The sequence below is a fragment of the Microtus ochrogaster genome, unplaced genomic scaffold (assembly GCF_000317375.1).
Source record: "Microtus ochrogaster isolate Prairie Vole_2 unplaced genomic scaffold, MicOch1.0 UNK6, whole genome shotgun sequence".
NCBI lineage: Eukaryota > Metazoa > Chordata > Mammalia > Rodentia > Cricetidae > Microtus > Microtus ochrogaster.
The window spans coordinates 13505240-13516483 of record NW_004949104.1 but is presented as its reverse complement, the minus strand read 5'-3'; the positions used below and the strand labels follow the sequence as shown (position 1 = coordinate 13516483).

The window sequence follows — 11244 nt, the reverse complement described above, 5'->3', positions numbered from 1 at the left end:
GACCAGGCTGGTCTCAAACTCACAGAGATCCGCCTGCCTCTGCCTCCCGAGTGCTGGGATTAAAGGCGTGCGCCACCATCGCCCGGCTCACGTCTAGTTTTCTCCTCTGTCAAAACACAATCACCTCAAGTCCCTGGCACAGTCTCCTGCTTGTCACACCCACTCTCCTGACATGACCTGGTATCTGAGCCACCCTATCTCCAGGCCCTCCATTGCGGTGGCTCCTGGTAGCCTGCAGCTCAAGGTTATTGAGGATCCTGTCCACTGGAACCTGGTGAGGCCCAGGCCAGGGCAGGCGGCAGGCACATCTCCCATGAGCTTCCTGCGCTTAGCTTTCTGATATATCTAACATGAGCATTAAATCTGTCCAATGCAATCTAACTGGGAAACGGGGTGGATTTCCTGGCTCCCTTTTCTGAAAGGGCAGACATGAGAAGCAACACCTGTTCTTCAAGGACAAAGACCCTCCCCCACAAGCTCCCAAGCCCACAGGAGAGCTGATGGTCTGGGTGGTCTCTGAAGGCCCCAGCCTGAACCCTGACAGACCCAACCCACAGCCCCGCAGGCTACCCACGCAGCAGCAGGCGGTAACAGTGATCTGGATCGTGTTGCGGCCTGGCTGGCACACGTGCTTCAGGTAGAGGGGCTTGTGCGAAGTCTTGTTGTCTCCACGCTCGATGCTGAGGGGTGTGGCATTGACGCTGACCTGCACAGATGCTGGCCAGTTGGTGTTCATCTGTCGGTCCTCATGGTGGTAGCACTTGAACTGCAGCTCCAGGTCAGGCCTAGAGGGAAGAGGATGACAGGAGCCCACACCGTACAGCCGGGGCCCAGGGGCAGGATGGTAGCGGGACTCACCTCAGCATCAGAGTCTTGTAGACAGAGTCTCGGAGCTGGAAGACATGGTTGCTCACAGCCAGGTTGTGCTGCAGGCGGAAGGGTTCCAGGACCACCCCATCTCGAACTGGGAAGGTCAGGCGCAACTCATCACAAGGACCACTTCCTGCAGGCAGAGGTATGCTGGCCATGAGTCTGGTACCCTTCCAAGGCCCCAAAGAACACTTCTGTACCTAGAGCCCCAAATTCTAACCTAACCCCTGCCAGAAACTCTCAAGAGGGCTCTGAGATGCCCCCTCACTGGGCTCCTAGTGTCCCTACTCAAAGTGGGCCCCCAGTGAGCATGTTTTGTCCTGCCTCAGCCATCTAGCAGTCTGGATCACATTCTGAACAGACACAGGACATGCGCCCAACCTAGAAAGCACATTCAGACTGGGCCACCTGCCATCGCCCTATGGTTCAATGCAAAGTTTTAGGAAGTTATTTATTTATTTATTTATTTATTTATTTATTTATTCTTCGAGACAGGGTTTCTCTGTGTAGCCCTGACCTGTGTAGTTCTGCAGACCAGGCTGGCCTCGAACTCACAGAGATCTACCTGCCTCTGATTCCCAAGTACAGGGATTAAAGGATTAAAGGTGTGTGCCACCATTGCCCGGCAGGATGTTAGCTTTTGCAGGGGCCCGATATATAACCATTATGCTTTGTATGAAGCTGGGCCTTGGGCTTTCCCTGTAGGACTCTCTGAGTCCTGATTACCCCAGCCACCCAAGTATCATGTTGGCTGTTGTCCTTAAACACTCACCAGAGGGTGATGGGTGCAAAGAGCTGAGGCCTGGCTTGAGGTCAGGCAGGAAAGGAGACTTGACTTCCTGGCTTGGGGACATGTAGGGAACATTGCTGCTGGGCGTCATGGGTGGTGTGGGATTCCCCGGCAGTGGGGAGCTGGGGTAACCAGGGATGGAACGGGAAGGCTGTAGAGGTTGAGCATAAACAGTCAAAGCAGAATGGCAGAGTGGGAGGGCAGTCTGCTCACGGAGCACCCCTCTTTCCACACGCCCGCCTCGTGTGCCTCCCAGCCCATCCGCCCTGCCAAGCCCCGTACCCCACTCAAGCCAGGCTGGCTGTAGCCGATGCTGCCCCCGTTGAAGCTGGCGCCCTGCCCGTTGAACTGCTCTGTGGGCTGTGGAAAAGAAAACTGAGTGTGCCTGGGGCTCCAGCCTGCCCCCCACTGACCCCCTAGGCCCGATCCTAGAGTCTGCACCACACACAGGAGCTGATCTGTGCATTGTCTACACTCCCTATAATCTGTAAGAGACATCACTGAGCTCATAAAGTAATACTAAAGAAACAGGAGTGGCCCTTAAGTCTTTCCCTTTTCCACCTCATCATGCTACTCTGCCTACCCAGGCTCCAGTGAGGTATGCTCACCCTCCCTATGCCCAGACAGGAGTCAGGATGTGGGGGTAGATGGGTAAGGAGTGAATGCAGAGGTTGTCAGAACGGCTTGGAAGTCTGCTTGCTGCTCCCTACACCAAATATCCACAGAGAGACATAGATGTATGGACCACAGAATCAGACTGGACACCCTGAGAGCTGTTCTTACACTGACTAAATTCCCTGGCCAGTCTACCGAAAGGTCCCCACTGAGTCCCATGACACTCAAGCTAGCACAGGCCCATGGGAGCCAGTCCTACCTTGTAGTGCAGTCCTGTGGAGCCAGGTGCAGACAGGGAAGGGGCCATGGCCTGCTGCAGGGGTAGCCTGTGTCCGGGGTAAGAGGAGGCAGGGCCAGGGGGTTGCCCAGGACCAGGACCATACTGGGCAGTGCTGGCTGCATACTGGCCTCCTTGTAGATACTGCTGCCCAGGGTACACCTGAGAAGAAGCGATGCCCAAGGAAAGAAAGAGTTATTGGGGGAAGCTGTTTGTTGTATGTGTGTTGGCAGATGGGGGGTGTCTTCATGATCCTGCCGGGCACAGTAGTTCTCTCTCACAGCAGAAGCCACCCTTATCATAACTCTGGGACTACTTGGTAGGGACTCATCATCTAGGACCCCACACTGAGCAATCAAGACACTCACCTCTGAATAGGCTCTCTTGACGCCCTGTCGGGGCAATGGCTGGGCCTGAGGAGGCCCAGGGTACCCATGTTGAGGCAGTCGCTGTCCTGCATACAAGGGTGTCATGCCTGCTGCCCGGGCAGGGTTCATGGCCATGGAAGAGAGGCCAGAGGGGCCCATCATTCCTCCCATGCCAGAAGGGTTCATGCCAGGGGGTACACTGGGTCCTCGGGGACCACCATGCTGCAGAAACTGGCTGTTAAAAGACTGTCCAGTTCCCATCTGAGAGGAGAAAGAAGAGGGATGGTCCAGACCTGCTCTCAGCGGTTGCTAGCCCTCTCTCCTTTCCCGTGCCTCTTCCACTGGCTTCATGAGGTCCCACAACAGTCCACACTTGTCCCCACAACCCACTGTGGCAAGTCCTGCAAGCCCACCCATTACTTGCTACCGCATAGAAGGAACTTGAGGGGCCTCACCGCTCCATATTGGCTTAGCTCCTGGCTCTGTTTCTCCTGCAGGGCAGCCACAGTGGCCGTGGCCGTGGCTGTGGCGGTGGCTGCGGCAGCAGCCATAGCAGCTGCAGCTGCTGCTTGTGTGAAGTCTGTCGAGGGCCGCGCAGCATGTGAGGGGAGGGCCAGGCCTCCAGGGCCACCTGCATACCTGCAGGTGATATAGGATTGTCTCACTCTCTATGACAGCTTGCTCTGAGACACACAGCACTCCGGAGCCCATTCTTCCATTCTTTCTCAACCTTCCACTGTGGCTACTGGAGTTAGTGGGGAAGCAACAGGCAATATCCAACCCTTTGGCAGCACCTGCCAGGCTGACAGCTTCAAGCCCCTGGCCAGGTGAGGGGCTCTGCTTACCCAGTGGTGAAGCTGGATCCCCCAGGGTAGCCCCCGCGGCCATACACGCCTTGCTGGACGTAGCCCTTGCTAGCACCACCTTCAGCAAACGCCTGCTGTCCCAGGCACTGCGGGGAGGTCAAGGCAGAGCTGCCACCTGCCACACCAGGCATCATAGAGCCACCAGGGGGGCTTCCTGCAGGGCCCATGGGGTTCCCCAAAACCTACAAGGAAGTGGGAGTCACCAAAGAGAACCAGCCAAACCACTGTCTTCAAGACATAGCTCTGAAGTGTTAGATGCCAAGAGAAGCCTAACAAGTGGGGGAGGACCTGGGATGGGAAGAGTAGCTGTCTACAATTCTGACTAGGGTGGTCTATGGAGCCAGCCAGGGGAAGGCATCCCATGACAACACAGAAGAAAGGCACCTAGCGATTTGAGACTCTCAGGAAGCCCCAGCCTGAGCTCCAGTCAGTCCCTGTAGCCCTAAGATGGCAGAGGCACCAACTACCAAGGCTCTAGATTCTGAGGGCTAGAGTAGCTGGGCCCAGGTGCATACTCACCTGGCTTTGAGTTGCGTTGCCAACTCCCCACACAGTAGTAACCACAGACAGTGACCCGGCTGGCTGAGTGGCACTTTGTTGCCAAGGCACAGACTCATATGCAAATGAACCATCACTACAGAGAGAGTAGCTTGTAAGGTGGGGTCAGAAGGCCCAGGGCTTGCTAGAGGCAGGCCACAGAGCCCACACTCACCCGTGTGGTGCAGGGGGCAGGGCAGGTTTCATGGGGTTCATGGGGTTCATTGGTGACAGAGCAGCCTACAGGCCCGATGTGCCAAAACTTCTCTGGGAGTTGCTGCTCCGGCTGCTGGACAGGAGGGAGAGGACAAGAGCTTAGCCGAGCAAGAGTCCTTTGCAGTAGCAATGGACAGAGCAAAGGCAGGGCTGGTCGATGTCAGCCTAGAATACGGTGCGAAGTAACTCTAACAAGGGCCTTCCCATCTTTTTTTCCTTTTTCCTTTAATGTAGGAGAAATATACAACTACTCAACCTCTACTCTAAGGTGGTAGCCCTGAGAACTCCTTGACAATGTAGCATGTTATGAATACATTCCTACTCACAAACAAAAGAGGGGCCCATATGTCTGCATGCGAGGGCCCTGCCATCTTAAGCCGCTGAACCGACCCTGAAAGGGGGCTCTGATCTCAAACGCTCTATACACCCTTTCCCATACTCTACCCACATAAAGTCAGGACCCTCTGCAGGTTCCTGGAGTGGAGGGCTGAGGGCCAATCAGGGTAGCACCTACTCAAAGTCTCACCCACCCTGGGCAGCCCAGAGACCTGAGAGGGAGCAGAGCCAAAGTGTCCTTTGAGGCAGGGGCTGGCAAGGTCAGGAAGCAGATGTGGAAAGGCAATCCATCCACCAGCTTGGCCTTGGGGAGGCTGTACCAACACGGCTGAGGCAGGACACAGGCACCAGCCCAGCTCCTGGCTGGCAGGCTTTTCCTATCAAGAGAGCAGCAGAAGGGCTTCAGGCTATAGGATCCTCAAACTGACCCAGATGACATAGGGGAGTGGGTGACTGTGGAGTATCGGGCCAAGCAGGCAGCCCTGTTCCCAACAGACCCATCTGTGACACTAGTGAGTTCCCAACAGGGCAGTGACATACACAGTACAACAGGTGTGTGTGGGGGGGTTGGGTATCCGCAGACACAAAGGCCCCTGATGTAACTAAGTTTCTCAGCGATAGTGAGAGCATGTTAAACCACATCTACAAGACGGGACCAACCGGGCTTCATCTGCAGAAAACCGCAGCAGTGGCTGGTGGACAGGGGACCTGTGGCCAACACCGGAAGTCTACTGCTTTGGTGCTAGGTCTGTGCTCCCATGTAGCTCCTGAGTCGGAGTGGCCACAGCTCCAGGAGGCTTCCAGTCATGTCTCCCACACTGCCACGACCAAGCACCTTCTTAAAACAGGCTCAGACTGTTGTCCTTCCCAGAGTCTCATTTCCTCAGGTCCTCGCATACCCTGAACCACCTGCATGCCTACCTCTGCCTGGTCTTACTAGAGGGACACAGCAGTCATATGCCAGGCACTTCTCAGGGCACCCTGAGGTAAGGCTGGGTGCTTCTGTCCGGAACCCCTCTGCCATAGTAAGGCTGTATGTCTGACATGTGTACCTTCTGAAACCTGCTGAAATCTGCTGAGTTCCCTCTTGCAGCTCAGCACTCACAAGCCTCCTGTCCAGGGGAACAAGAGATACCCCAGCACCCACTCAGCCTTGGGACAGACATTCCTATGTGCTTACCAGGATCTCACTCAGAGCTCACCACAGACCTGGAGGCTCTGCAGAGCGAAGCTACACACACAGCCCCAGAGCAGGCAAGAGAAAATAAGGACAGGGATTGTGGACTTGGCCCTGCTTCCGGAGATCCTTCCCACGCCCAGCAACAGGGGCAAAAAAGCCCCACTTATGGCAGTCTGACCCCTAACCCCCAGGGGCAACCAGACTTGATTCTGGCCTTTCCCAAACCAAGTCCTGCCTAGGCAGCAGAGGCCAGGATGTACCAGCTTGGCAGCAGAGGTTGGCATCCCTGTAGCTACTGCCTGATCCTGGGAAGAGGAACTTGTCAACGACAAGTCCTCCTCCCCAGACCTGACATATGGGGCCTGAAACAACCAGGTGGATGTCAGGAATTGGGATCTATTTTTTAATAGAAAGCAGCATAATTAGCTGGGCGGTGGTGGCGCACACCTTTAATCCCAGCACTCGGGAGGCAGAGGCAGGCGGATCTCTGAGTTCGAGGCCAGCCTGGTCTACAAAGAGAGTTCCAGGATAGGCTCCAAAGCTACAGAGAAACCCAGTCTCGAAAAACCAAAAAAAAAAAAAAAAAAGAAAGCAGCATAATTTAATGGAAGAGAATAAAGATGGGGAAATAGCCACACAAGCACTCCCAGGGCACCAGAGTAACCCATGGGGGGAAGGACATCTAGAACAAGTGTGCAGGAACAACTGGAGTTCCATCGGTAAACAAGACGACGGGGCAACTCCGCATGCAGGTCGGTGGCAGAGCAACTACAGGAACATGTACCAGAGTCTGGGTCCGAATCCTTGTACTGCAAAGACGACCAATTCATACCTATATCAAAATGAACTAGGTCCTGGGTTTAAATGTAAAATAGAAAACTATAAGATGTTTAGAGAAAGGTAAAAGGAACTACAGGATCTAAGCTAGGAAAAAGCTCTTAGATTTGACACCAAAACGCATGATCCATTAAGATAAACTTGGCTTTATCAAAATTAAAAACTTTTCTGTGAAAGATTTGCTAAAAGCAAGCCACCTGTTCCAAATGAGGGGGCATCTAAAATATATAAAAAAGTTTTAATTAGCAAAACAAAATCCAAATAGAAAAATCAGCAAAACACCATGAATAAACGTCTCCAAGGAGAACACAGATGCTAATTAACCCAAGAACAAGCGCTCGGCAACTTGTCAGGAACACAGGTTAAAGCATGAGGAGGTATCACTGCACATGCAGAAGAACAGCTGAGACAAAATGTGACATCACAAAACGCTGGCAAGGAGAAACTAGACCTCACAGACATTACCCAAGGACCATAAATAGCATAGCTACTCTGGAAAAGTTGGCCATTTCTGTAAATCCAAGCTTACAGCTATCACAGTACAACAGAGCAACTCTAGGGCAATGTCAACTCAGAGAAATGTCAACTTAAGTGGAAAAACTTGTATGTGAATATTTATTTGTTATATCCAAAGACTGGAAACTGCCTAGGTGTCCTTCAATGAAGGACAGTCACATCAGTGTAGGACACCCACAACCCAGATGCCAAAAGCAACACACCACTGCTAACACACTACAACCTATTCGAGATAAATCTCCTAGAAACTGTGCTGAGTGCAAAAAGCAAATCACTGGTGCTATATTGTCCGTTATCTGCCAAAATTAGGGAAATTGTAAACGGGTTAACAGTGGCCAGGGGTTAAAGGGAGGGCAGGGAGGATGATCTTCCACGACTGTAACTTCAGTATAAGGAAGCCGGGTGTGAATATAAACACAAAACAGGAAGGTTCCTCCCAACTGTAGCAATGAGCTGTCCAAGACTGATGTTGTACTACAGTTTTGCAAAATGTTACCATTTGGGGGAAACTGGGTAGAGATACAAAGACTCTCTGCAATATTTCTTACAGAGAAATATTGGATACAACTACAATTATCGCTATCTAAACAAAACCTTTAGCTAAACAAGGGTATGGTGGCCCAGGCCTAAAACCCTAGCACTGAGGAGGTGGGGGCAAGAGGACCAGAAGGTCAAGGTCAGTCTAGAAAATGAGTTCTAGATTAGCCTAGTATGGTGGTGCCTACATAAAATCACAGCAACTGGGAGACCAAGGCAAATGATCACAAATCCAAGGCTTGCCTAGGTTACACAGTGAGCCTCAATAAATAAATTAAAAAAAAAAAAAGGCCAAGCGGTGTGCACATCTTTAATCTCAGCACTTGGAAGGCACAGGCAGGCAGACCTTTGTGAGTTCGAGGCCAGCCAGGGCAGCTAAGTCTGTTACACTGAAAAACCTTGTCTCAAAAAACAAAAAACAAGCAAAAACAAAACAAAAAAACCAACTTTAATTACAAAAACATTACCACAAAACCACACCGCCGGGCGATGGTGGTGCACGCCTTTAATCCCAGCACTCGGGAGGCAGAGGCAGGCGGATCTCTGTGAGTTCGAGACCAGCCTGGTCTACAAGAGCTAGTTCCAGGACAGGCTCCAAAACCACAGAGAAACCCTGTCTCAAAAAACCAAAAAAAAAAAAAAAAAAAAAAAAAAAAAAAAACAAAAAAAACCAAAACCACACCACCAGAAACAGCCAAACCTCCCCTCAAATCCAAACCTGGTTAGGTTGGCCAGAGCCACTCTGTTGTCCCAAGCACTGGGAGGGCACCAGGCTGGCTGGGAAGCAGGCAAGTGAGCCCTTGCCTCATTTCAAGTCACCTAAACCAGTAACACTCACCATCAGAACATCCCAGTTAGCTGGTATGACAGGCTGCTGGCCCCACCCAGGGTCATTAGAGCAGGCTCTGGGTCCTGAGCCTTGTATCTTTAACACACCTGACCACAGTTTGAGAGATCTCATCTAGGAAGTGCACAGAATTGGGGGAGAAGAGAGAAGGACAGGTGTGGGGTGGGAAGGCACCCACAGGAGCCTTTTACATCATAGGAGCCTGGGGAATTCCACCCACAATGCTTCTCTGCTGTGGACAGAGACCACAGACACTTCCAGTTCCCCCTAAGCACGTCTCTGCTCGGAGGACTTCCTGCTAAACTCCGGAATTCACACCTTCAACTTGTAGGCCTTGCAGGAGGACCTAGGACTCCAGATCTGGTATCCAGTGGACCCTCTGCTCCTGACTACAGGGAGACCATGAATGTAGACCCCACCTCCTACCTCCAAGACAGGACTGGGAAAGAGGCCTGAACTCTCAAAGTGCCACCTGCAGCTGGAAGCAGGTCCCCCAAAGCTGCTCTGACTTCAAGTCAGTTTAGGAGCAGTCTTCTGGAGGTCAAGTCATGTCTCCCTTCAGGCAGAGCTCCAGAGAACTTGCTTTCCAGGTGTCCCAGAGTCACATCCCAAGTGTCCCTTCTCAGCAGCTGAAGAACAAGACCTAGAGCCGGGCGGGGTGGTGCACGCCTTTAATCCCAGCACTCGGGAGGCAGAGGCAGGCGGATCTCTGTGAGTTCGAGACCAGCCTGGTCTACAGAGCTAGTTCCAGGACAGGCTCCAAAGCCACAGAGAAACCCTGTCTCGAAAAAACAAAAAAAAAAAAAAAAGAAATTCAACTCAACTCAAATCCCAAGTGGGATCTGCCTTGCAGTGGTGCATCCCAGTACTCAGGAGACAGGGGCGGGTGGGACCTCAGAGTTCAAGGTCAGCCCAGTCTAACAGGAGTTCCACGACAGTCAGGCTACCCTGTCTCAAAACAAATAAACAAAAAAGGAAACTAGGATCTAAAGACTCCAGAGAAATGAAGTCCCAGGAAAGGGTGAGGTGTGTAAACTGTGGTCCTAGCCACTCAGGAGGTTGGGGCAGGAAGATCATTTAAGCCTAGAGGAGTTCAAGGCGATGCAATAAAATCACATGACATGGGGGGTGGGGGTGGGGGAGGAGGTCTCAAGTGTGGCAGAAGCAGTCCCTAGTATCAAAGAAGCATAGTTAAGGGCCCAGAAGGCTTGGAGGTCCTGCCTGCTCTGTATGTAAGGCAACAATACTTCCCCAGTGTGCGGACTTCAAGAATGAGCATATGCCGATAAATAGTCCAACCAAAACCTGACTTCAGTTTCCAATATTTAGAACAGGGATCAGGAAGCCATTCTAGGAGATATGGCCACCTTTATGTCCTCAGCCCTTAGAAATCAATCTTGGTAACCAGGATGCTCCCTCAACATGCTGGGCCTGTCTCTCCGAAGTCTACCTGTTTATCCTCTTTATCCCTCCAGCCTGTAACTACTCCCCTGGGAGCACATCAGGACCCTTGAGGTCAGTCCTGGGGAGTAAGGTTAAGCTTCCCTCCCCTGTTACCACTCTCAAGTGTCAAGGGATGCCCTTGGTGCTGGCTTTGCCAGGACTTGGTGGCGAGTACGTGTTCACCCTACCCACATTCACCGTGGTCTCAGATCAGGTCACATTTGTGACGGTGCTATTTTGTTATTTTCTGCAATAACACAAACGAGTTATAGACATCACCAAAGACTGTCTCTAACTACTAAAAAGAACCCCGGGGAGGATGGAGGTAAGGGGAGGGGGGCGAGCGGGGCAGGTGATGGGGTCAGAAAGGGACTGCGTGCTAAGAACAGGATACCTTGACGGAACGGGATACTTGCGGGGGGGGGGGCATTGGGCACCTGGGAATGGTGTTCAGGGTACAAGGAGAACAAAAAATCTAGGGGAGAGTAGGGAACCTTCGTTCCTGAGCTTCAGTTTGGAAAAGGGTGTTCCCGTCAAAAACCTAGCCAGGGACTGACAGGTCAGCGTCCTCAGTCTAGGAGCCGCGCAGCTCCTCCTGGGGCCACTAACGGCTTCCAACCGCCCCCCCCCATCACCCAGATGGAGAGCACCTAAGTGGGAACCGAGGGGCGCACTGTGAAGGTGAGCCTGCCCGGCTCCAGAGCTGGAACGACAGGTTGGGATGAGGGCCCACCAGCCTCCTCCGCTTAGAGGCCCCCCAAAGGCCACTCGCACCCTTGGGCCATTCCCAACAAAGGCTTAGCGGATGGGTAAGAGAGCCCGACGACTCGGCACAGGGGGCAGGTACCCGCAGGTGGGCGGCAGAGCCGGGCCGAGGCGAAACCTCCTCCGGCGCCTGGGACCGGCCGCACCTGCCACCGCACCTGCCGCACCTGCGCGCCCGCCGCCCGCACTTGCCTGCGGTGCCCCGCGCCGCCCCGCGCCATCCAGCCCGCTCACCTCCGCCTGG

At 53.0% G+C, this 11244-nt stretch overlaps 1 protein-coding gene and 1 non-coding gene across 2 annotated transcripts in view; both read right to left on the bottom strand.

The window, feature by feature from the left end:
- The window catches only part of Zmiz2 (zinc finger MIZ-type containing 2), a 17604-nt gene that overhangs the window by 5902 nt on the left and 458 nt on the right, over positions 1-11244 (bottom strand). The window contains exons 2-12 of the mRNA XM_026788705.1: positions 5088-5252; positions 4499-4612; positions 4306-4420; positions 3766-3968; positions 3376-3559; positions 2921-3181; positions 2535-2714; positions 1943-2020; positions 1643-1811; positions 859-1003; positions 334-785 (exon numbers count right to left, since the gene is read on the bottom strand). Of these exons, the coding sequence (XP_026644506.1) occupies positions 334-785; positions 859-1003; positions 1643-1811; positions 1943-2020; positions 2535-2714; positions 2921-3181; positions 3376-3559; positions 3766-3968; positions 4306-4420; positions 4499-4548 (1837 nt within the window). The 5' untranslated portion in view covers positions 4549-4612; positions 5088-5252. The remainder of the gene's footprint in view (positions 1-333; positions 786-858; positions 1004-1642; positions 1812-1942; positions 2021-2534; positions 2715-2920; positions 3182-3375; positions 3560-3765; positions 3969-4305; positions 4421-4498; positions 4613-5087; positions 5253-11244) is intronic.
- On the bottom strand, positions 4766-4898 carry LOC113458183. The gene has a single exon (XR_003378607.1). It is a non-coding gene; the product is annotated as a small nucleolar RNA U109 (small nucleolar RNA).